At 35.6% G+C, this 27733-nt stretch overlaps 1 protein-coding gene and 1 pseudogene across 2 annotated transcripts in view; both read right to left on the reverse strand.

Annotated features, from left to right (window-relative positions):
* The window catches only part of RADX (RPA1 related single stranded DNA binding protein, X-linked), a 78809-nt gene extending 71409 nt beyond the window's left edge, over nucleotides 1-7400 (reverse strand). For both annotated transcript variants that reach the window (XM_044235405.1, XM_044235404.1), the window contains exon 1: nucleotides 6654-7400. In XM_044235405.1, the coding sequence (XP_044091340.1) occupies nucleotides 6654-7296 (643 nt within the window). In that variant the 5' untranslated portion in view covers nucleotides 7297-7400. The remainder of the gene's footprint in view (nucleotides 1-6653) is intronic.
* A 19723-nt stretch (nucleotides 7401-27123) lies between these two features.
* Nucleotides 27124-27412, reverse strand: LOC122897092 (annotated as a pseudogene).
* Between the last annotated feature and the right edge of the window lie 321 nt (nucleotides 27413-27733).

Here is a 27733-nt window from a genome sequence, read left to right on the forward strand (position 1 = left end):
CTTTAAAATATTAACTTGTAGTTTTTATTTTATTCTTCCTTGGCTTAAGAGAGGTTTGACTGGCAAGTCTGTCTACATTTTACTCTTTCATAGCCCAGTCTCAACTGTTAAAACCTTAATTTGTATTTATTCCAATATTTTATTTCACAAGGTATCTCCCACTTCCATTTTAATTTACCTGACATATTATCTACTCAACATTTTGGCATGAAAACCATAGTTGTAATTTCTTTTTAATAAGAATTTACGTGGAATGTTGTAGTTATACCTGTATCATTAAAAAAATACTGTTTTTAGTCCTCAGACATCTTGTATAATTTTCCTTTTATAGTCTTCCAAAACATTAATAGCGCGGTCATAGGTCCTAATATTTGCTTTTTAATTAGGTAAAATTATGGATCAACTCTGGATTACCTGAAATGTATGTGGAACACTCTTGGTCAATGAAGGCATGTCTACTTGTACTAACTAGAATAAATTCAAGAGTTATATGCTTTTGTAAAACCAGAGTTCTAAGAGCCACTGCTTTCACTATAATTGGGTCCACGGAGTCAGCTGTGATCAGACAACTGCCTGGTTAATGTTTTCCCAGTTTGGGTTTTTAACTCACAAACTTCATAGAATATACATATCTCTCAAATCCAAAAAAGAAATTTCAGGCTATATACAGACAATGAAGAATCTGTATAAATTCATAGAAGTGTGTTCATTTTTATAAGAATGAAAATAAATAAACTAGATATTCAATATTAAATGTTAGATAGCAAATGATAGAACAGTGATTCTAAAACTTTCTGGTCTCAGGAGACTTTTACATTCGTAAAAATTACTGAAGACCTCAAAAAGCTTTTATTTATGTGGTAATAACACTTGCAATATTATAAAGTAAAACTAAGAAATAAAATATTATTCATTAACTCCCTTAAAAAACAATAAGCCTATTATGTATTTATATATATATAAATACATATATATACATATACATTTATATATATATAAAATACATAATGAGACTGTATTCTCTAAAACATACATGAGATATATATGAGACTGTATTCTCTAAACAAGGAATCTAGTAAGAAGAGTGGCACTGATTTACATTTTTGTAAATCTTTTTAGTGTCTAGCTTAATAGAAGACACTGGATACTCATTTCTTTGGCATTCAGTCTGTTTCAGTGTCACATATCTTGTAGCCTCTGGAAGACTCCACTGTATACTTTCAAAGAATTAGAGTGATAAAAAGTAAATGAAGTCTTAGTAATATTATTATGAAAATAGTTCTGATGTGAATCCTTTGAAAAGGTCTTCAGGATATCTCTAGAGGTCCTTGAAGCACACAGTAAAAACCACTGCAAAAGAATAAAAATAAAATGGCACCATGTTCTAACTATTCATTTTACAAACATAGATAAATCCTGAAAAATTATTACAAATGTAGTACACAGGAAAAAATCCATAAATCCAAATCATTTATCATGGCAAATATCCTCGAGCAAATACTTTCAAACCAAATACAGCAATATGCCAAATTGCCATCATGTCCAGGTGAAGTCCTAAACACCTTGTATCGTTCAAGAGGAAGATATAATAAATTGTGAATAATTCTGGATCTTGACACAAAAATCAAAGTTTAAATAACTTAGTTAAAACATTAAGGGTAACCTCTAGAAGAATACAAATTAATGTATAGCTTCTAAAGCACTGTAAGATAAAGGAGTTTAAATCTTGCAAAAGTAAAAAAAAAATAAAGCATGGCGTATAGCAAACACAAAGTAGTTCTGCAAGAAGAGGTATAAAAACATCATTAATGACTTTAATTGGATTAAATTCATCTCTTGAAAGAAAAAGAATTGGTTTGGGTTAAAAACCCAAAATCTTAGCTATGTATTTCTTTTAAAAGGCAAATGTAAAACAAAATAGGAAAAAGGAATGGACAAAGATACATACACTAGGTCAGTTCTCAAAAATGTGGCATTTGCACCAACAGGATCATTAACTACCAGTGAACTTCCTAGAAATGCAAATTCTAGGGCCCTACCACAGACCTACTGAATCAGAAACTGGTGGTGGGGCCCAGAAATCTGCATTTTAAAACGCCTGAAGTGATATGGATGTCCATTTATATGTGAGAACCACCGCCCAAAATGCCAACTACAAGACAGCAGCAGTAGTAAATAGTACTATCAAGGCAAAATAGAATTCCAGACACAAAAGAATAAAAAAATTTCATACTGATAAAAGGTTAAAAATTCACCAAGATTACTATGTTATGAAACTTTATACATTATAGTAACATCTAAATCAAAAACTTTTAGAAATATGAAGAGAAATGAACAAAACCACATCATGAAGAGAAGGCAATATTCCTCTTGGAGAAATGGGCAGATAAAATAGATTTTAAAATAAGAATATGGAATACTTCAATTAAAATTTAAAAACTTGTTATAGGGGCGACTGGGTGGCTCTGTCCGTTGAGTCTGCCTTTGGCTCAGGTCATGATCCTGGGTCCTGGGATCAAGCTTCACATCTGGGTTCCCTGCTCTGTGGGGAGTCTGTTTCTCCCACTCCCGCTGTCCCTTCTCGCCCCTCCTTGTGCTCTCCCTCTCAAAGTAAATAAATAAAATCTTTTAAAAAACTTGTTATAATAGACTTCATATCTAATAAGTAAGCTTTTTCTAAAATTTTGAGGGTTAAAGAGGAACTCAATTTTAAAATCAGAAAATATAAATAATGAGTAAAAATAAAATCTCTACACTTCAAAACCTAGTGTACATAGCCAAAACAGTTTCCATGGGAAATTTCAGAATTTCAAAAGCTTTTGGAAGAAATAAACAAAGAAATAAGGGAACCAAGCATTCAACTCAAGAAGGTAGTACAAAAAAGTATGAACAAAAGAAATACAAGAAATTAAAGATGATAGTGTTAATTAAATAGAAAACATCTCCCCAATATAGACTTAATTAGCAAAGCCAAAAGTCTTTTTATAAAATACTAATAAAACAGACAAGTCTCTGGCAAGGCTGACCATAACAAAGGGTAAATATATTTAAGAATGTAAAAGGGAATGAAACAAGACTAAAAAATTTAAAAAATATAAACTAAAATTTAAAAATAGAGACTACTGCATACAACTTGGAGATCTAGGTGAAATGATATTTTCTAGTAAAATATCAACTCTCACAAATGGACTCAAGAAGAAGAGTCATTAATTTCATTACTTTTTCTGAGAAACTGAAAAGGAGTTATTCTCTCAACCCCCAATCCTGGCCCAAGGCCCCAGGTTCTAATAGTTTTAGGGATAAATTCTACCAAACCTTCAATGAACAAATATTTTATGTAAGCACAGAAAAACAAGCAAGTTTCCCAACTCATTCTACTAGGCTAATATTAATTGAACTGATATCAATATGAGGTTAAAATAGTAAATCCCTAAAAAATAAAACCTATGGAATAAATTCACTTTAAATATACAGATGTAAATACAACAACCATGACCAATTAGAGATATAAAAGTAATTCAACATTAGAAAATCCATCAATGTAATTTATTTAATGCATTCCTTTATTCAATAAACACTTATCGAAAGCACTCAGCAGACACCGTTCTGGGTGTAGGAGAAATGCGCCACAGCAGTGAAAAAAACAGAAGCCTTGCCCTCATGAATCTTATAAACCAGTGGGAGGAAAAAGAAAACAGAATTAATAATTTCAGAATGTTATCAATTCTATGAAGGGCATTTCCATGGTGATGCAATAAATAATAATGAGGAGGGAACACATATTTAAACAACCCTTTCTAACGTGTTTTATATATTTGAGTTGAAACCTGAAGATGGGAAGGAACTTTCCAGAAAGAGGAAAAAACAGGAGCAACTTACTAGAGGCAAGACAGAACAAGGAGGTTTGAGATAAAAAACAAGGCTCATATTTTGGAAATAAAATGGTGGAGGTGAGGGATTAGAGAGGTGAACAAGGGGATTCAGTAAGGCAGGGGTCTATAAACTATAGCCCCTGAGCTAAATCTGGCTTGCTGCCAGGTTTTGTAAATAAAATTCTACTAAAAAACAGCCAAACCTATTAGTTTACATATTGCCTATGGCTGCTTTTGCTATACTCTGACCAAGTTGAATAGCTTTGATTATGTGTCTGAAAAAGGCAAAAAGATTCACTATCTGGCCATTTAAAGCAAGTTCGTCCACACCACAGGGCCTTGCTCACCCTGATAGGAGGTCTGGATTGTTGTCTAAGTGCAATGGAGAGCCACTGCAGAGATTTAGACAGGAGATGGGCATGATCTAACATCCATTTTGAAAAGCTGTCTTTGAGATCACAATATTGGTTACCTTTGGAGTAGGATATTGACCAGGAGAGGGCATTAGGGAGACTTCTGAGATGCTTACAATGTTCTGTGTCTTGATTTGGGGTGGGGTGGGGAGGTGGTTTCAAGCTTTAAGCTTTTTTTTTTTTTAATTTCAAGCTGTATTTTTAAGACTTTAACACATTGTACATATCATGCCTTAATAGAAAAGTTTTTAAAAGCACAAAAATGCACCATAAGCAAAGAGAAAAGGGAGTGTGAGAATGTACTCTGCAATATATAACAAATACTTACTATCCATTAGCAAAGAATTCAGAAAAGTCAAGACATAATTTTAAATTAATACAATATGGAGAAATGGGCATTCATACATATGTTAGTGGGAATATAAATCAGTAAAACCTTTTCAGATGATTTGTCAATATCCATTACATGAAACAGTTTAAATACTCTTTAACTCAGCAATTTCACTTCTAAGAATCTATCCATCTCACAGAAATACTTGAACACAATGAACAAGTATGTGTATATCCTAATGATGTTCTGTGCTAGATCTAAAACTAAAAAACCAGTAACAGCCTAAAATTGATAATTATCCATTCACATGGGCATGATTATATAAATTATGGTACACCCATAGTGTGGAAGTGTGTATGAGCAGATATACATTAAAGATGCTTGAGTAAGTATAAACAGCAAATCATGCCACGCCATAGAATTTTTTTTTCCAGTGATACGCACCAAACTGCTGAACCTTTGGAGTTTTGAGATCAAAGTTGAAGTCATAGGAAAAGGAGGTAAAGGGGTCTTTCATTCCACCCCAACATTTTATTTTTTCAAAATTTTAACCATACGGCAAACTTGAAAGAACACCAATATATGCCCACTTCTAGATTTTTGTCGTCAAAATTATCCTATACCCGGGTCTTACATTTTTAATATACGTTTTATGTTTGCACAAATAAAGTGCTTTTAATATTATCTTGCCCATAGGTGTTCAATAAGTGTTTGCTTTTCAGTCTGTATTGCTATTTTTCTTGCTAGCCAAGAATATACTTTTAAATATAGTTTGGATTTTTTAGCACCTAGACATTGCCTTTTGTAATAAAAATATGTATTCAATAATGGATATCACTTCCATAGTCAGAAAAATGAAATATATTTTTATAAATATTATTCCCCTCTTAATTCTTCTAGACACCAAATTTTTCATTTGTGTATTCAATCTTAAAAATAAAAATGGTTAACACTTAGGGTAGTAATGCAGTGATGCCTTATTCCATGCTTGAGATAAAAATCATTCCATTATTTCATCTCTGAAATGACTATCTTGTTTTTAAAGCTTAAGTTATTTAAATCATCCTTGTCCACACGTTTCTATAACATCCTTTTCCCCTTATAACTGGATATTACTTTAATTGCATATTTTTGATCCAGTTGTCTTTTCACTTTCAAGCCTGTTGCTGATATACGTCATAGCAAGATTACGTATGAGCTAATACGACTGCAATGTAAAAAAAAAAAAAAAAAAACCTGAAAAACAGTAGATGTAGAAAATAACACCTTCCTTCCTTAAGTACTTTGCTTTATTTCATTTTTTTTGCATTTAATTTGGTTCCCATTCCATACACGTACATGCCTATAGTACTATCATTCCCCTTCCATCTCTGATAAAATATGTTTTACAGCAGTTGCTGATGACGAACCGGCATTTTCAGGCTAACTTCCTACTTCTGGTACAGAAGAATTAAACTCGGGTCAGTATTGTCCGTGATACGCAATAAGAAATATAAAAATGAAAATTCCAAGCCTGTCCACAAAAACCACACATTCAAAGAAGCAGTATTTACATAACTGCTACACTCTAAGCCATAAAAATGGCGTTTCATTAATGCAAGTTATTACGGAATAAATCACAGAACATCCTTTTTTGAATGAAGGTTAAAACACGCAAAACCACAAATATTTATGACTTTTATGCCGAATTCAAATCTATACACTCGCCAATCAACACAGAAAAGTACTAGTTCCACAAGTGGAATGGGAATGAAACGAAGATAATTCCACCGTAGGCAAACGCACACACAAGTATGCATGCCAGATTAAATCTGAGATGTATTCAGACACTTCCTAAATGGTCATTTGAATAATCAAAGCAAGAAACGGTCTGTGCAAATTTATTAAGCGAGCGCCAAACCGACATCCAGGAGCATTTGTTTATTCCCACTCGCGGCTTGAAATGAACAATACCAAAGCACCCTCGTTTCCTTTCCCACTAACGCAAGCTCCCGAAAACTAATTTTTTTAACCCCTCCGTCGTTCCCCATTACTTACTGTTAAAATTGTGTTCCTCAGGTTGCTTGTTGGTTAACCAGATATCTCCATACGGATCTTCGTTATTCCACAGGGCCAGGTAATGACTCTTCCCGCCTCTTAAAGGCCTCTCCGGTACCTCCTTGTGAGCACTATTTCTGAATGGAGTTTCTAGAGAAATAGCCTCTAGGGTATCTCCACAGTGAACGTTATCTATGCACAGGATCCCCTGGCCTAACCTTTTTTCGTTGTAAAGACACGAGACTCTGGAAATTTTCATTTCTATGCCAACTTTAAGAATATTTTTATAGACCAGAAAGTTCAGGCTGGGGTCCAGGTAGCACTTCTCCTGGTACACCCCGTCCGAGATCGTCACATCATAGCAGTAAAGGGGAGGTTTGGGTATCGTGTCGCGCGGCTCATCCTCTAACAGGTACCTCTGGACGGCCAGCACAGCGACAGGCACCACCTCCGACGGGGTGACCCACTGCAGAGGAGAATCCGTTATCTGCTCGAGGACCTTTTGGATCCAGGACCTGCGCCCGTGGGAACCGGCCCTTCGGATCACCCCTCCCGGGACCCCAGCCCGATTTCTCTCAGGATTCGGAAAATCTAGACCGGCATGTGAGGGGCCGGCCTGAGGCTGACCTGACTCACCAGACATTGTCGGATAACTGCGTACTCTCTTCACTCCCCAAAGCTAGTCTGCCCCGTCCAAAGCTGAGGACTGAGAAACCGCGCGCTCGAGCGACGAACGCTAGCTACTCTGCTCCCGCCGACTGGCAAGGCTCCGCCCCCGAAGCGAGGCTGCAAAGACGTGCCGCGTGCAGGCGTCAGCTCTCTCGCCCCACCCATCTCTCGGCGCGCTTCCAACTCGCCGGCACTGTTACTAGGCAGTCACACGCGCGGTTACGTAGCAGATCCTCCCACCTGGTGCCAGTCGGGTTGCCAGGGGAGGAGGAGGAGGAGGGACGGTGTTGGTCGCCATGGTTCCCAAAACGTCGCATGAGGGAGGGGGAGGAGCACTCGTGGTCCTTCTAGAAAGGAGAGTGCTGAGAGGCAAGAGAAAAGAGAAAGTGGCTGGAAGCGGGGTATGTGTAGTCCTAGCTCAGGTGTTTGGGGGTTTGGGCCTTGGGCCTGCTACAGAAAGTAAATTAGAGTTCATTAATATACATGAATTCCATACCACAGGTCTCCTATAGTAGGAACGAAACCAGATAATGTATGCACAGCCTTCAGGAAAGTCCCCAGCACAAAAAGTCCTCCATAAACGTTAGTTGCTATTGCTGTGAACATTAGCATAATTGTCTGTAGTGACTCCCTGAGTGCAGGGATGGTGAATTAGTGATTAAGTGCAAATGAAAACAGAAAATTATAGAACTGGCTTGGTAAAGCGCTGCCTTTAGGTTAGAATTTTTAAAATGTACGTATGTTTTATACAATATCTGGCTTAACAGACAACTAAGATAAAGAATGTCAGAAACTGCATTTCTAAACTACAAAAAATGTATGCGGTATGGCTATAAAGTGGAAAAGCTGATAAGAATTGTCCAAATCAAAAATAAGCCATTTGTTATATGTGCCCAGTTGTGCTAGTATACAGGCATACTTCTGAGATACTTCAGATTCCATTTCAGAGCACTGCAATAAAGTGAATACGGCCATAAAGTGAGTCAAATGAATTTTGGGGTTTTCCAATGCATAGAAGGTTATATTTATACTATACTGTAGTCTATTAAGTGTGCAAAAGCATCATGGCTAAAAAGAACATTGAACATACCTTAATTTAAGAATTATCGCTAAAAATGCTGACCACAATCTGGGCTTCCAGCCAATCATTTTGCTGGTTGCCTCACTGTTGATGGCTGCTCACTGGTCAGGTTAATTGATGCTGAAGGTTGGGGTGGCTATGGCAACTTCTCAAAATAAGACAAGGATGAAGTTTGTCCCATTGATTAACTCTTCCTTTCAGGGATGATTTCTTGGTAGCATGAGATGCTGTTTGATAGCATTTTACCCACCATGGAACTTCCCTCAAAATTGGAATCAATCCTATCAAACCATGCCCCTGCATTATCAACCAAGTTTACATAATATTCTAAATCCTTCGTTGTCATTTTAACAGTCTTCATAGCATCTTCACCAGGAGTAGAGTCCATCTCAAGAAATCACTTTTGCTCATCCATAGGAAGCAACTCCCCATCCCTGAAAGTTTTATCATGAGCTTGCAGCAGTTCTATCACATCCTCAGGCTCTACTTCTAATTCTAGTTCTCTTGCTATTTCTGCCACATCTGAAGTTACTTTTTTCTCTGAAGTCTTGAACCTTCAAATTGGTGAAAACAAAACAAAACAAAACAAAACAAAAACCTCCGGCTCAGGGCGTGATCCTGGAGTCCCGGGATCGAGTTCCGCATCAGGCTCCCAGCTCCATGGGGAGTCTGCTTTGCTCTCTGACCTTCTCCTCGCTCATGCTCTCTCTCACTGTCTCTCTCTCAAATAAATAAATAAAATCTTAAAAAAAAATAGAATACAGTAAAGTGAAGGGCAATAAAATGAGAGAATGTAGTAATTGTCCTAAGAATACTTTTCAAAGATGGTTATAGACTTGTTTGGATCATACTAATCTTCTTTTTCTATTTCATCATTGTTTATTAACTATTTATGAAGTCTCTACTATGAGGGAGGCACTGTTCTAGGCCATTGGGAATAACAATAGTTAGGCTCCTTTAGTCGAGCTTCTTCTCATTTGCTTGGGCTGAAAACCCCCAACATTATTAATATTTAATAAATTCATTCATTCTGCAAATATGTCTAGAGTATCTGCTCTGGGCCAGGTACAATCTTGCTATACAGACCAAAAAAAAAAAAACCATAATAAGGGGAAAGGGAATGGAGGGAGCAGGAGTTAATATTGTACATAGAGGAGTATGATGATTTGGAAAGGACTCTCTATTAAAAGGCTGAACAGAGTGGAGACTTACAAGAAGTGATGGAGTAGGTATATGGATATCTTGGGAAAGTACACTTAAATCTAAGGGAACAGCAAAAGCAGATTCCATGAAATAAAAGAATGCTTGGTATTTTCAAGGAAATGCAAAAGCCTTTGGCTGGGGTAGAAAGGTGAGGGGAGAGTGGTAGGAGATGAAGTCAGAGAGGTAGCAGGGCTCTGTCGGCTTTCCTCTGCTTCAAGCAGGAAGTTGAACCCCACTTCCTTCATGAAGACTCCCATCACCAATTCATTCTAGAATGAGCTCTCACTCATCAGTATCATCTTGTATTATCACTCCTTTAGCATTTATCATCTAATACCTTGTAATTAAAAAACAAAACTTCTAATGTATGTAGTTTGTCCCTCTAACTAGGGTTTCTCAGCCTGGACACTCTTGACATTTGGGGACACAAAATTATTTGTTGTGGGGATGTCTTATACACTAGAGGATGTTTAGCAGTATTCCCAGCCTCTACCAACCAGACACCAGTAGGACTAATCCTGCCTCCACCCAGCTCATGACAACCAAAAATATCTCCAGACGTGAACAAATGTCCCCTGAGGGACAGTAGGATTCCTGGTTAGGAACCACTAATTTAAATAGACTGTAAGCTTTTTAAGAGCAAAAACTGATTTATTCCTTTTGTTTTGTTTTGTTTTTCATAGTTCTTTCTTTACTTCCATGCATAAAAAACACTTGAATATTTTAAATAAATGAAACATGTAATTCCCACTCCCTCTTCAAAGAGAATATATATAAGCGTGCCTTTCTATAAACAAATACAATAAACAAAAATCCAAATTCACAAAACACAAAAAAATTTAGATCCGTGAGTGTTGGCACTTTGTTGTATTTGCTATTGAATCACCAGGGCAAAAATAAGTATGTAGCATATAGTAGGTGCTCAATACTAATTGTTAAGTGAATAAATGAAGTTTTGAATTTTTATTTGATTTAATGCAAGAGACATTAAATATCAGCTATCCCATTATTTTTTCAAGAAGAGCTGGTTCAAAAATCATTCAAATCTGCTCCAACAGCAACCCCTGAACAATATACTAGGTGAAATTTATGCATAATAGTATCGTAGCATCATATTTAAATCTTTCCAGCTAATTCAAAAAGGTGAATACTTGCAGTGGTGCTCAGTAGTTAATTGGTGGAATCAGGAAAAAATAGCACCCATGTTTTTTGTTTTTTACAATACTACACACAATAAAGATGTACAGTGACTAAGGGCACAAATCTGGAGTCTCAAATTGTTCTACTGACAATATGCTGATAGTGCCTATCCCTAAAAATTAAGGTGTCTACTTGGGTAGTTATCATTCCTATGTATAAATGTTCCCCAGTGTGGCATTATAAGTGTCTGTTTTCAGATTATTTACACAACAGAGTAATTAAGTGACTTTTAGAGTCAATAATGGGTATCATTTAGGTTATTGATTTTTTTTCCTTCCCCTCAGATCTGGATTATCTGTTAAATCCCCCCCCCTCCAAAGTGTAAAATAGTAAGAGCAGAGTAGATAATATTTAATTTTATCAAATGGTGATAGTCTAAGGTATTTGAGACACTTTAAATAAATCATAAAATCAATTTTGGTAGTCACTAAATCTGGTGTGCAGATAACAGCCACATTAATTTTCCTCAACTTAAAAACCTGACTAATGTAAGTAGTCACGGTTGTTGAAAAATTAAGTTCATATGGATAAAGTGCTTAAAACAGTGTCTAGCATATACTAATGGTTCAATAAATGCTAGTGATTTTTAATATTATTTTAAAAAGGAGATAATGGCATAACATAAAATCATAAAATACTGGAACTGTAGGAGCCATTAGATAGGCGCTAGTTCAGTGTTCTTCAAACTTCGTTGTGAGGCATTAATGAGGGCATGAAGTCAATAACTGGTCATAACCAGAAATTAAAAATATGAAAAAAAAGAACAGAAGATGTCAGAATGTATCACATAAAATAAGGGTAAGTATTGTTTCATAAAATTTTTGTTCAGATTTGTTGGTGTGTGTGTGTGTGTGTGTGTGTGTACACTAGGTTGTGCTGTAAAGTGTTTTACTTACTATAGATTCTGGCCAGAAAAGCTTAAAAAAACTGCTATAGTTTACCCCCTTTTACTACACATGAAGAAATTGAGGCCTAGAAAAGGGAACTCACATGACAAGACCACCCAGTGATAACTGACAAGAGAATCTGAACTACTGATTACCAAGACAATGTCCTTTCCTGAATGATCTCCCAATTAGATCGATGTTCTGTTTGAAAAGGCTTATTTTATTATAATTTTGGTTATTTTTATTTGAATAATCTTGCTTAATCTTCTCATTCATTTCATTATTCTTTCATTTATTTGCATTCGGGAGTAAGTCAATATCATTTCCAGGCCTGAGGCATCGGGCACTGGAGGTGCACTTGTAGGTTCATCTCATTCGTAAGATTATGACAGTGTAGGTAGAGATGTGGGGGAGGAAGAAAAAGAAGTGGCATGACTAGTTGGTGTTAAAGGGATGTGGAGAGTTCGGATGCTATCTCAAAGAGTATTTAGGTAAGCTCTCTAAACATCACCACGGTAACAAAAGAGGGCCCGAGGGTGGCTGCCTGGCAACCAGAGCACTACAACCTCCAGCTCAGTGCTGCCCTTTTCCAACATCTTTCATTTTAAAGGCTGCTCTTGATGATTTTATTAACTACATAACCTCCGTGTGCAAGGATGAGTCTGCATAGTTTACAATACCCCCTAGCTCACTGGAATCGAGAATGTTCCTATGTTCCCTTTCTATCTGATAGCAAATATGTTTTGATTTATTTGTTGGCTATATATTTAGAAACAAACGTCTCTAACACAAGCTCACTGCATCAGAGGTTTTTAGGCTCCTTCTGACCCTCAGGAACTCAGATAAAGCTCGTATTTGTCCCCATGCTTTTGTTTATCCTATGTACATATTAGATGCACAATAAATAGTTAATTGATGCTCCTCCCCCTTCCCTTCTGTCCATTCAAATCCTACTGTTTTTTTTTTTTTTGTTAATAGAGCTCAGTATGTTAGCTTTTCTTCTGAATCTCAGTATTATATATGTGTAAGAGACCTGGATTTTAGCATATGGATTTGATCGGTTTTAATTTATTAGGTCTTTGTTTCCCTGCTTGAGAAAGGGAGACTGCCAGTAAATTCCCAGGATTCTACAGATTACTTTATTCCTGTTTATCCTCATTTGTGGTATCTAGCATGCTCCAGTGTTTATATTTCTCCTCTCAAGAATTTCTTTTTGTTGAAATGTGTGGATAAAATTTGATGACGTTTTGGAAATACAAACATCTGTATGTATACTGGGTTGCCTTACCTGAAATTGACCTGGGCCAGAAAGTTGGAACTCAATAGGCTATTTACCTAAAGATGTCTATGTTAGTTTATTAAAAAAAATAGCAGCTTTATTGAAATATAATTCACGGAACACATAATTCACACATTTAAAGTGGAAAACTCCATTGTTTTTAGTATACTCAAAGGATTATACAACCATCACCAAAATCTAACTTTAGAATATTTTATGATCCTATAAAGAAGTCCAATACATATTACTAGTGATTCCCAATTCCCACTTCCTGCCCCAGCCATTGCAAACACTAATCTACTTTCTGTCACTATGAATTTGCTTATTCTGGGCATTTCATATAAAGGGAAACATAACATAGTGTTTGGCTTCTTTCACTTAGCATAATGGTTTCAGGTTTCATCCATGTATCATACTTTATTATTTGTTTTTGTTGAATATTTCATTTTATAGCTATATTACATTATGTTCATTTATTTCTCAGCTGATGAACATTTGAACTGTTTCCACTTTTTGCTATTGTGAATAAAGCTACTATGAATATTAGTGGATGAGATTTCATGGGTACATATGTTTTCAAATTTCTTGTATAAATACCTGGGACTGAAATCTTTGGTTCATATGGCAACTCTATTTTTAACTTTTCAAGGAACTGCCAAATTGTATTCCAAAGTGTTACTCCATTTTACATCCCCACCAGCAATATGTAAGAATTTCAGTTCTGCCATATCTTTGCCAACATTTGTTATTTTCCATCTTAGTTTATTGTAGCCATCCTACTGGGTGTGAAACGGTATTTCATTGTGGTTTTCACTTGCATTTCTGTAATGACTAATAATTTTCAGCATCTTTTAAGTGCTTATTATTGACCATTTTTATATATTCTTTGGTGGAATGTCAATTCAGATCCTTTGCTTATTTTTAAATTGAGTTATTTATTTTTTTATTATTGAGACATAAAAGGTCTTTATGTATTCTATGTCTTCTGGATATAAGCCACTTACCAGGTATGTGGTTTGCAGAAATTTTCTTTGATTGCTCTGGGTTGTCTTTTCACTTTCTTGATGGAGTCCTTCAAAGAATAAAAATTTTTAATTCATATATATATATACACACACACACATAAATGTGTATATATATATACTTTTCTTGCTTGTGTGTTTGATGTCACATCTAAGAAACTATTGCCTAATCCAAGGTTCAAAGACTTACTCTTATGTTTTTTTAACTAAAAGTTTTAACTAAGACTAAAAGTTTTAACAAAAAGTTAGATTTTTAGTGGTTACATTTAAGTCTATGTTCTATATTTAGTTAATTTTTTTTAATGTGATGTGAAGTAGGTGTCCAATGTCATGTTGGGCCTATGGATCTAGGTGTTCCATCACCATTTATTGAAAAGACCTCCTTCCCCATTGAGCTTTCTTGCTACTGTTGTAAAAAAAAAATAACCATAATTTTAAGGTTATTTCTGAACTCTCAATACTATTCCTATGATTTATAGATCTATTCTTTTTTTCAAAAGATTTTATTCATTTATTTGTCAGAGAGAGAGAGAAGGGGCACAAGCAGGCAGAGGGGAGAAGGCTCCCCGCTGAACAAAGAGCCTGCTGCGGGACTCGATCCCAGGACCCTGAGATCATGACCTGAGCTGAAGGCAGGCACTTAACTGACTGAGCCACCCAGGGTCCCTATGGATCTATTCTTATGCCAGTGCCCCACAGTCTTGATAGCTGTGTCTTTGTAGTCATTTTGAAATTGTAAAGTGTCAATGCTCCAGTTTTGTTCCTCTAGTCTAAGATTATTTTAACGATTCTGGGTCTCTTACATTTGCATGGGAATTTCAGGATTAGCTTATCAAATCCTGCAAAAATGACAGCTGTTATTTTGAATTGGAGGCATTACTCTATTCACATTTTTCCGTCTTTATTGAGATATAATTGACATATAGCTTTGTTTAAGATGTACTATGTGGTGTCTGATACACGCATATATTGTGAACTGATTATAATAAGGTTGTTTAACACAACCTTCATCTCTCATGATTACAATTTTTCATAGATGTTATGTTGAGAACACTTAAGATTTACTCTCTTAGCAACTTTCAAGTATTCATTACAGTATTATTAACTATAATTATCATACTGCACATTAGATCTTCCGTACTTATTCCTCTTAAAACTGGAAGTTTGTAGTTTTTGACCAACATCTCCTCATCTATCCCACCCCACAGCCCACAGCCCTGGCAACCACCAATCTACTTTGCTTCTATGATTTTGGCTTTTGTAGATTCCACATATAAGGGAGATTATATAGTATTTGTCTTTCTCTAATTTATTTCACTTAGCAAAATTCTCTTAAGGTTTATCTATGTCATCACAAATGGCAGGATTTCCTTTTTTATGGCTGAAACATATAATACTATATTACATATATATGTGTGTATGTACATACACACATATACACATATGTATATATATATCTGCAAAGAAGTATGATCAACATTCTGCATGAAATTTCCTCTTGAGGCATTACCTGACTCTTAACTTGTGCTTGTTCAGGGTGAGAGGCAAAGAAACCAACATATTGGGAGATGGAGAGGAGAAGTGAGTTGGAGGAAATCAGATGGGGAGACAAACCATGAAAAACTGTGGATTCTGAGAAACAAACTGAGGGTTTTGGAGGGGAGAGGGGTGGGGGGTTGGGTGAGCCCGGTGGTGGGTATTAAGGAGGGCACGTATTTCATGGATCACTGGGTGTGGTGCATAAACAATTAATTTTAGAACACACACACAAAATTAAATTAAATTAAATTTAAAAAAAAGAAGCCAAGCATAAAGCAGCTGATAAAATTTGACAAAGCTAAACAGAATCATAATATCACAGAATGCTAGGAAGGCAAAAGAGGAATTCAGGAATCTCCAAAGTACCCTAGTACCCTAAAACCTCAGGTTTTAGTTGAGCCAGGAAGTGTTACACCATGTGAGTAAGGGTAAACTGGCAATAGACCAGCTTCAACTGCATTAAGATGATCTAATCCCACTACACCTGTTGTTTAGAAAAAAAAAAAAACTTTATCTTCTTCTGAGGAAGATACCATTTAGAACCACTACAGTTTTCTATGCATGAAGTTTAGAATTCAATGAAGAAATTGCCAGATATGCTAGGAAAGAGGATCAAATGACAAAAAAAATCAAGAAAACAAACAACAAAAACAAACATAGGTGATTAAAAAGTTGGAGTAAACAGACTGAATGGCCTTTAAAATAACTATGAATAATATGTTCAATAAATAAATGATATATAATTTTATCAGAGATACAAAAATTATAAAGTCAAATGAAAATGAATAATTAATCAAATAACTGAAATTAAGAAATCAATGGATACATTTCACAAAGATTATGCAGAACAGAAGAGAGGATTACTGGACAGGACAGTAATAGGTCTAGTATCCAGACTAAAGCTCAGAGAGAAAATCATTGGATAATATAGAAAAAAGAATGAGATGGAGATAGCATAGTAGAAAGATCTAAGATATATGTACCTGGAACCTGAGAACAAGAGAGAAAGAGTGCAAAAACAGTATTTGAAGAAATACTTCTGAAGGCTTTTTTTTTTTTAGACAGAAGAAAGTTCTCAAGCTACATGTTCTAGATGCTGTATGAATCTAAAGCAGCATAATGACTGTGGCAGGCAGACTAATTCATCCCCCAAAATGTCCACATCCTAATCCTCAGAACGGTGTGTGTATTATGTTACATGGTAAAAGGAATTAAAGTTGTAGATGAAGTCAGTTTTGTTCATCAACAGAATTTTTTTTTCCAATTTATTTATTTTCAGAAAAACAGTATTCATTATTTTTTTTCCCAATTTATTTATTTTCAGAAAAACAGTATTCATTATTTTTTCACCACACCCAGTGCTCCATGCAAGCCGTGCCCTCTATAATACCCACCACCTGGTACCCCAACCTCCCACCCCCCCGCCACTTCAAACCCCTCAGACTGTTTTTCAGAGTCCATAGTCTCTCATGGTTCACCTCCCCTTCCAATTTACCCAAATTCCCTACTCCTCTCTAACGCCCCTTGTCCTCCATGCTATTGGTTATGCTCCACAAATGAGTGAAACCATATGATAATTGACTCTCTCTGCTTGACTGATTTCACTCAGCATAATCTCTTCCAGTCCCGTCCATGTTGCTACAAAAGTTGGATATTCATCCTTTCTGATGGAGGCATAATACTCCATAGTGTATATGGACCACATCTTCCTTATCCATTCATCCGTTGAAGGGCATCTTGGTTCTTTCCATAGTTTGGCGACTGTGGCCATTGCTGCTATAAACATTGGGGTACAGATGGCCCTTCTTTTCACGACATCTGTATCTTTGGGGTAAATAAACAGGAGTGCAATTGCAGGGTCGTAGGGAAGCTCTATTTTTAATTTCTTGAGGAATCTCCACACTGTTCTCCAAAGAGGCTGCACCAACTTGCATTCCCACCAACAGTGTAAGAGGGTTCCCCTTTCTCCACATCCTCTCCAACACATGTTGTTTCCTGTTTTGTTAATTTTGGCCATTCTAACTGGTGTAAGGTGATATCTCAATGTGGTTTTAATTTGAATCTCCCTGAGGGCTAATGATGATGAGCATTTTTTCATGTGTCTGATAGCCATTTGTATTTCTTGATTGGAGAAGTGTCTGTTCATATCTTCTGCCCATTTTTTGATGTGTTTGTCTGTTTCGTGTGGGTTGAGTTTGAGGAGTTCATTATAGATCCTGGATATCAACCTTTTGTCTGTACTGTCATTTGCAAATATCTTCTCCCATTCCGTGGGTTGCCTCTTTGTTTTTTTGACTGTTTCCTTTGCTGTGCAGAAGCTTTTGATTTTGATGAAGTCCCAGAAGTCTATTTTCGCTTTTGTTTCCTTTGCCTTTGGAGACGTATCTTGAAAGAAGTTGCTGTGGCTGATATCGAAGAGATTACTGCCTATGTTCTCCTCTAAGATTCTGATAGATTCCTGTCTCACGTTGAGGTCTTTTATCCATTTTGAGTTGATCTTTGTGTACGGTGTAAGAGAATGGTCGAGTTTCATTCTTCTACATATAGCTGTCCAGTTTTCCCAGCACCATTTATTGAAGAGACTGTCTTTTTTCCACTGTATATTTTTTCCTGTTTTGTCGAAGATTAATTGACCATAGAGTTGAGGGTCCATATCAGGGCTCTCTACTCTGTTCCACTGGTCTATGTGTCTGTTTTTATGCCAGTACCATGCTGTCTTGGTGATCACAGCTTTGTAATAAAGCTTGAAATCAGGTAAGGTGATGCCGCCAGCTTTATTTTTGTTTTTCAACGTTTCCTTAGCGATTCGGGGTCTCTTCTGATTCCATACAAATTTTTGGATTATTTGCTCCAGCTCTTTGAAGAATGCCGGTGGAATTTTGATCGGAATGGCATTAAAAGTATAGATTGCTCTAGGCAGTATAGACATTTTAACGATGTTTATTCTTCCGATCCAAGAGCATGGAATGGTCTTCCATCTTTTTGTGTCTTCTTCAATTTCTTTCATGAGTGTTCTATAGTTCCTCAAGTATAGATCCTTTACCTCTTTAGTTAGGTTTATTCCCAGGTATCTTATGGTTCTTGGTGCTATAGTAAATGGAATCGATTCTCTAATTTCCCTTTCTGTATTTTCCTTGTTAGTGTATAAGAAAGCCACTGATTTCTGCACATTGACTTTGTATCCTGCCACGCTGCTGAATTGCTGTATGAGTTCTAGTAGTTTGGGGGTGGAGTCTTTTGGGTTTTCCATATAAAGAATCATGTCATCTGCGAAGAGAGAGAGTTTGACTTCTTCATTACCAATTTGGATACCTTTTATTTCTCTCTGTTGTCTGATTGCTGTTGCTAGGACTTCTAATACTATGTTGAACAAGAGTGGTGAAAGTGGGCATCCTTGTCTTGTTCCTGATCTCAACGGGAAGGCTGCAAGCTTTTTCCCATTGAGGATGATATTTGCTGTGGGTCTTTCATAGATAGATTTGATGAGGTTCAGGAATGTTCCCTCTATCCCTATACTTTGAAGCGTTTTAATCAGGAACCAGAGATACAGTAGAACGTATCAATGAAACTAGAAGCTGGTTTTTTGAAAGAATCAGTAAGATCGATAAGCCACTGGCTACACTAATCCAAAAGAAAAGAGAGAAATCCCAAATTCATAAAATTATGAATGAAAGGGGAGAGATCACAACTAACACCAAGGAAGTAGAAACAATCATCAGAAGTTACTACGAACAGTTATATGCCAATAAGCTTAGCAACCTTGATGAAATGGATGCATTCCTGGAAAAATATAAACTACCAAAATTGAACCAGGAAGAAATCGACAACCTGAATAGACCGATATCTAATAACGAGATTGAAGCAGTGATCAAAAATCTCCCAAAAAACAAGAGCCCAGGACCTGACGGATTCCCTGGGGAATTCTACCAAACCTTCCAAGAAGAAATAACACCTATTCTCCTGAAGCTGTTTCAAAAAATTGAAGCAGAAGGAAAACTTCCAGACTCTTTCTATGAAGCCAGCATTACCCTGATCCCCAAACCAGGCAAGGACCATACCAAAAAGGAGAATTTCAGACCAATATCACTGATGAATATGGATGCTAAGATTCTCAACAAGATCCTAGCCAACAGGATCCAACAACACATTAAAAAGATTATCCACCATGATCAGGTGGGATTCATCCCTGGGCTACAAGGATGGTTCAACATTCGTAAATCAATCAATGTGATACAACAAATTAATAGGAGAAGAGAGAAGAACCACATGGTCCTCTCAATTGATGCAGAAAAAGCATTTGACAAAATCCATCATCAACAGAATTTAAGATAAGAAACATCTCCTTGAAGTGGCAGGGGGGTGGGAGGTTGGGGTACCAGGTGGTGGGTATTATAGAGGGCACGGCTTGCATGGAGCACTGGGTGTGGTGAAAAAATAATGAATACTGTTTTTCTGAAAATAAATAAACTGAAAAAAAAAAAAAAAAGAAACGTCTCCTGGACCTAGGTGGCCTCTTAAAAGTGGAAGAGAAAAGCAGCCATGAAAGATGTGAAATGGGGATTTGAACAGTCATTGTTGGCTTTAAAGATGGAAGAGGGGGGCACCTGGGTGGCTCAGTGGGTTAAGCCTCTGCCTTCAGCTCAGGTCATGATCTCAGGGTCCTGGGATCGAGTCCCGCATCAGGCTCTCCGCTTGGCAGGGAGCCTGCTTCCTCCTCTCTCTCCGCCTGCCTCTCTGCCTACTTGTGATCTCTCTCTGTCAAATAAATAAATAAAATCTTTAAAAAAAAAGATAGAAGAGGGGATCACAAGCCAAGGAATGCAGGTGGTCTCTAGAATTTGGAAATGGCCTTTAGCTTACAGCCTGCAATTTTGGGCCCTCAGTCCTGTAAGCACAAGGAATGGAATTCTGTGAACAGCTTAAGTGAATAAAAAAAATGGATTTTCCTCTAGGGCCTTCAGAATGAAACTCATCCCTACTGAACTCTGTATTAGCTATCAAGACACATACTGGACTTCTGGCCTACAGAACTACAAGACAACAAATTTATATTTTTTAAGTCACTACACTTATAATAATTTTTATGGCAACAATAGAAAACTAATATAGTGAGGAAGAAAACCAGATATAGGTAAATTAAAATAAAACTGAAAGGTACCAGAAACAAAGAGAACAATTTTACAGTAACTAGAGAACAAAGACATATGATCTTTGCAGGAGCAACAATAATCTTGACAACTGAATTTTTAAAAGAAATAATGAAAAAAGAAAATGACCTGATATTTCCAAAGTGCTGAGCAAAATACGTTCTGACCAGGCAAAAGTTCTTTCAAAATGAAGGTGAATCAAAAAGGTTTAATAGAAACACAAAAATTGAGAGAATTTCCAACTATCAGACTGGCACTAAAAGAAATACTAAAGGGAGTTATTTAGGCAAAAGGAAAATGAACCCAAATGGAAACAAGGTGATTTAAGAAGGAATGAAGAGCACCAAAAGAGTTAATATAAATCTACATAAATATTGTCTATTCAAAAAAACAACAATGGTATCTTTTGGAGTTTAAAATACATGTACAATTAAAATACATGATAATAGCACAAAAGATGAGAAGGTGCAAATGGAATTGAAGTGTTATGAGGATCTTACCTTGTCTGGAAAGTGGTAAAAGCACTATCTTAAGGTATATTTTACTAAGCCAAGAAGGATGTTGTAATTGTGAGAAACAAACTATTAGTAAAAAAAAAAAAAGGAATCACAGAGAAGCAACAAGTGTGTTAAAAATGAAATAATAAACAACTAGTTAATCTAAAGGAAATCAGTAAAGGAGAAAAAAACAGAATAAAGAAGAGAGGGCAAATAGAAAATGAATAGTAAAATGGTAGATTAAAACCCAAATTTCTCAGTAATCACATTAAATACAAATGGAATAAGTACTGCAACTGAAAAAACAAGATTGTCAGACTGGATAAAAAAGTTACAATTATGTGTGACTTATAACAGACATACTTTAAATAAGACATAGAAAGTTTGAAAGTAAGTGTTGAAAAAGAATAACATGCAAACATGAACAAAAATAAGGCAGCTATAGTTAAACTACTATAAGACAAATAAGACTTTAAGCCAAAAAGCATTATGAGAGATATTAGATATATCACAATGATTAAAGAATCAATTCAGTAAGTTAGACAAAACCTTAAGTGGTATGCATAAAATAAAATAGCTCCAAAATGTATTAAGTGAAAGCTGACAGAACTCTAAACATAAATAGATAAATCTACAAACATGCGTAGAGATTTTGAATAAGCAGACAAAATAAAAGGTATGGGTACAGAAGCATGAACAAGACTAACAAATATATCCTAACATATTTAGAACATTATATGCAATAAATGTATAATACATACTCTTTTCAAATTGTTCCTGGACTATTTATCAAAACTGACCATAGACTGAGCCACAAAGCAATTCTCAACAAATTTCAAGTGGCTGAAATCAGAGTATATTCTCTGACCACAGTGGAATTAAGGTAGAAATCAGTAACAAAAAGACTAGAACTCTCCAAATATTGAGAAATTAAGCAATATGATTCTAAGTAACCCAATATCAAAAATTCAAAATGGAAATTAGAGCAGTGCCTGGGGGACTGAGTCAGTTAAGTATCAAACTCTTGGTTTCAGCTCAGGTCATGATTTCAGGTCATGAGATTGAGTTCTGCATTGGGCTCTGTGATGGGAGTGGAGGTAACTTAAGATTTTCTCTCTTCCTCTCTCTCTGCCCCTCCCTCCCTCACACACCTGCATGAGCTCTCTCTCTCTTTACAAAAAATAAAATAAAATAGAAACTATAAAATATTTTGAATTGACTTATAATAAAACTATAACATTATAACTTGTCTAGTGCATCTAAAGCAGTATTTAAGCAGAGTAGTGCAGCGGAAGCGTGCTGGGTCCATAAAGCAGTATTTAGAGAGAGAGCTTTAAAACCTTATATGTATATATTAGAAAGGATGAAAGGCTAAAAATCAATGATGTAAACATCTACCTCAATAAGGTTAAAAAAAATTTAAAAATTTATATTAAACAGGAAGATGATAAGAGCAGAAATCAAAATATAGAAAACAGACAATAGGGAAGATAACAAAGCTGGTTTTTTGAAAAGACCAATTTAATTGAAGTCTGTATCAATATTATACGAAAAACAGAGAAAATAAAAATTACAAGTATCTGTCATGAAGCTATACATATTAAAAGATGAGGCAATATTATGAATAATAAATGTGATAATTTGCCTAAAATGCACAAATTATGTAAAAACCACAACTTACCAAAACTGATTTCAAGAAGATATATAAAATATATTCATACAAAGAAAATAACAGACCCAGATGGATTCACAGTGAATTCTCAACAATATCTTAGGGAAAAAAATAACATGAATGTTACTTGAAATCCTCCAGAAATTGAAAAAAGAGTGAATGACACATTTCCTTATGTGTTTTATGAGGTCATTATAATCTTGATACTAAAACCTATCAAGGACATTATAAGAAAGGCATACCATTGACTAAATCTCTTGTGAATGTAGATGCAAAACTCCTACACAAAATATTAGCAATATAAATCCAGAGATTATGAGGATAGTACAATATAACCAAGTTGGATTTATTCTAGAAATGAAAGAATGGCTTAACATTTAAAAGACAGTGTGGTGAGGAGCACTGGGTGTCATATGCAACTAATGAATCGTTGAACACCACATCAAAGACTGATGATGTAGTATGTGGTGGCTAACTGAACATAATAAATAAATAAATAATAAATAAATAAAGGCAATAATGTAATTCATCACATTAACATAAAAGAACATATGATTATGACAATAGAGGCAGAAAAAATATCTTTGATAAAATGCAACACTCACTCATGTGAAAAAATCTTGGAAAACTAGGAATCGAAGGAAAATTTCTTAATCTGTTATAGGGTTATAAAACTTACCCAATACAAGGCATACTAATAGTAAACTATTGAATGGTTTCCTTCTAAGATCAGAAATGAGACCTGGTTGTCTGTATTACCATTTCTAATTAATCTTGAACTGGATATTTTAGAAAATAAATTAAGAAAGAGTAATGGAACTTACAAAGATTCAAAAGGAGGAAATACGGGTTTCATTATTTACAGGTGAAATGTTTGTAAGTTTGGGAATTCTGAAAGTATTTACAAAAAACTTATTCGAATTAATAAATAAATTTAACAAGTTTGCCTGATATAAGATCACTGTATGTATTGGCTAGTGTTCTCTTAGAGAAACAGCACCAATAGGCTATAGGAAAGGATTTATTATAAGGAATTGCTTTACACAATTAGGGAGGTTGTGAAGTTCCACAATCTGCCCTTTGCAGGCTGGAGATCCAGGAAAGCCAGTGGTGTCATTCAGTCAGTCTGAAGGCCTGACAATGAAGATCCAGGCCAGCAGGAGAAGATTGATATCCCAGCTCAAGCAATCGGTCAGGAAGGGCTAGATTCTTCCTCTGTCCTTTTTGTTGTATTTAGGCCCTCAACAGACTGAATAACGCCAACCCACACCAAGGAGGACAAACTACTTCATGGGTCCACCTATTCAAATGTTATTCTCATCCAGAAACAATTCACAGACACACCCAGAAGTAATGCTCAGCCAAATATCTAAGCACCTTGTGGTGCAGTCAACTTCACATGTGAAATTAACTATCATAACATACAAAAGTGATTTATGTTTCAATGTTAGTGACAAGCAGAAAATAAAATGAAAAATACCAGTACTATTAGTTTCCAAAATTTATCAAATATTGAGATTAAAGTGAACAAAAGATGTATAATACCTTTACAAAGAAAATTATAAAAACATTGAGAGAAATTAACAAAGACCTAAATAAAATAGCATTGTACACTGGTCATGGATTGGAAACCTCTCTCTCTCTCTCTCTATATATATATATATATATATATATAGATATAGATATAGATAGATCGATCCAGATAGATCTAGCTCTAGATAGATGTCTAAATCTAGATATCTAGACATCTATCTAGAGCTAGATCTATCTAGATCTAGATCTATATCTATAGATAGATATATCTAGATCTATAGATATCTATCTAGAGCTAGATCTATCTAGATCTAGATCTATATCTATAGATAGATATATCTAGATCTATAGATCTAGATATCTATCTATCTATAGATATCTAGATATCTATCTATCCATATCTATCTATATCTATATCTATAGATATATCAAGATCTAGATCTATATAGATCTATATCTATATCTATATCTATATATCTCTCTCTACATATCTCTCTCTATATACACACACACATATATATAGTTATATATATAATTATACATAGTTATATATATAAATATAATTATACATAATTATGTATATAATTATGTTTGGTTAGCCAACATATAGGAGAACATTAGTTTTGATGTAGAATTCAACAATTCATTAGTTGTGCATAACACCCAGTGCTCATCACAACACGTGCCCTCCTTAATACCCATCACCCATTTTCCCCATCTTCCCACCCCCCTCACTTCTGTAACTCTCAGTTTGTTTCTTGGAGTCCAGAGTCTCCCATGGTTTATCTCCCTCTCTGATTTCTTTCCATTCACGTTTTCCCTCCCTTCTATGGCCCTCTGCTCTTCCTTATATTCCACATATGTGTGAAACCATATGATAATTGTCTTTCTCTGCTTGACTTATTTCACTTAGTATAATCCCCTCCAGTTCCATCCATATTAATGTAAATGGAAGACTCTATATTTTAAAGATGGTAATTTTCCCTAACTTGATCTCTGATTCAAAATAATAATCCCAGCAAACTTTTTAAAATGAAAATTGACAAATGAATTCCAAGCTTTACATAGAATTACAAATGGCAATAACAGTATTAAAAATCTTGTAGAAAAAACAATTTGAAGATTTACAGAAATCAAATTGTTTTACAAAGCTATAATAACCAGTGTGCTAGTGTTTCAAATGTAGAAAAAAATTGAACAATTATATAGTAGATTCTGAAAAAGATCTACATGTATACTGTCATTCAATTTATGATTAAAAAAATCTATCACGGGGCGCCTGGGTGTCTCAGTGGGTTAAAGTCTCTGCCTTCGGCTCAGGTCATGATCTAAGGGTCCTGGGATCAAGCCCTGCATTGAGCTCTCTGCTCAGCGGGGAGCCTGCTTCCTCCTCTCTCTCTGCCTGCCTCTCTGCCTACTTGTGATCTGTCTGTCAAATAAACAAATAAAATCTTTAAAAAAAATCTATCACAATGAGATAGAGGAGAAAATGGTCCAAAGGACCATTACAAATGGTGTCTTGGACCAACTGGGTTACGAAATAAAATCAAGTGATCCTTTTTATCTATTTCAAACTGTATACAAAATTTAATTCCAAATGGACCACAGATTAAAAGTAAGAGGTGAAACAAATTAAAAAGTTCTTGAAGATAATGTATTAGTGCTAAGAGGGTAATGTCTTAGTGATCTTAATATAATCAAGCATTCCTTAAAAAGGACAGAAGAAGCACTTATCCTAAACAAACAAAAAAAAAAACCCACTTTAACAGAATTCAGACATTAAGAGAGTGAAAGGCAGGTCACAGAATGGGAGAAACTATTTTCAATACTTATATCTGAGAAAGGACTTGTATTCAGAATTATACAGAACTACAAATCAATAAGGATAAAGGCAACCCAATTATTATTATTATTTTTTATTTTAAACAAGAGGTTTATTTAAACAGCAAGATGCTTGGCTTGAAGGAAAAACTATCTAAGATGCATTTTTTTATCCTTACTTAAGGGGAGATTGGCTATGTGTAACAGCTACATACAAAAAAGCCATAAAATTGTCCTTGGTTTTACAATGGTAAATGAAAAACATTAAAATTCTCCAATTGAACAAGATATGCAAGCATTTTTTATGCTGCTCTTTTTTTTTGTTGTTGTTGTTGTTAAACAGTGAGAGCAAAACAACTTACTGGAATATCAATATAAGAGCTGAATGAGCATGCCACTAATGGAGAAAGGGCATTTTCACAGAACCAGTATTTTTCCCCATCCCATCTCCATTTGATGTTGATCAAAACATCGCTGGCCATTTGGTTAAAAAATGCAATATTCTTGTGCACATACATAGTTACTTTATGTACAATAAAGCAATAGGGAGTGGGAACATGAAAGAATAGAGAAAACTACACCATAGTAGGCAGGATGCAGTGGAACCAAATTGCAGTTTTCTTTCTTCTTCACTTCCTCCTCCTCCTCCTCCTCTCCTCCTTCTTCTTCTTAAGAGGGAAGAAGAAGAGAGGGTGAGGTGCATAGGGAGGAAGAGAGAAAATCTTAAGCAAGCTCCTCAGAGTGGAGCTGGATTATGGGAATCTATCTCACCACCCTGATATCATGACCTGAGCTGAAATTAAGGGTCAGATGCTTAATCAACAGAGCCACCCAGGGGCCCCCCAGATTGTGGTTTTCTAATTAAGAATGTCTTCTTGGTATGGAGAAACAGTTCTGGGGTAAAGTAGCAGGGTTCCTTTTTAGTAGACACTTCCTGTCTGTTGTTGGAATACACCAATTGTATCTTAAGCCTCCATTTCCAACTGTGTAGGTGTGTCTGTTTCATTGATTTGCTGCCCATCAAATATGAATCTGATCTGCCTCATTGACAAACCCTATCATTCACAGTAAGCTTTCATTAGTTTACTAAGTAGTGTATGCCTCTTAATCTTAAACTGTGCCACAAGAACCATCCTGTCCTGCTACCTTCAAATTATTAAGGTCATTGTTCTCAGTCTTGACTTCTTCCTTTGTCTTTTCATCGGCCATGGTGAGTGTCAGAGTCCCCTCACCTGCTGCCTCACGAAAAGTGCACCAGATCCACCTCTAATTGAGCACACAAGCAACACCAGGAGTGACAAAAGGAGGTAACCCAATTATTTTTAGTGACAAATCTTGAACAGCTGCATCAAAAATACAATATCCAAATGGCCAATAAAGCAATAAATAGGCACTCAATATTTTTAGTTATCAAGTAAATGTAAATTAAAATCACAATCAGATAATACTCTACATCTACTGAGGAATGATAAAACTGAAAAAATTAGACATGTCAACAAGGATGTGGAAACTAATACATTGCTGGTGGGA

The sequence above is a fragment of the Neovison vison genome, chromosome X (assembly GCF_020171115.1).
Source record: "Neovison vison isolate M4711 chromosome X, ASM_NN_V1, whole genome shotgun sequence".
Taxonomy (NCBI): domain Eukaryota; kingdom Metazoa; phylum Chordata; class Mammalia; order Carnivora; family Mustelidae; genus Neogale; species Neogale vison.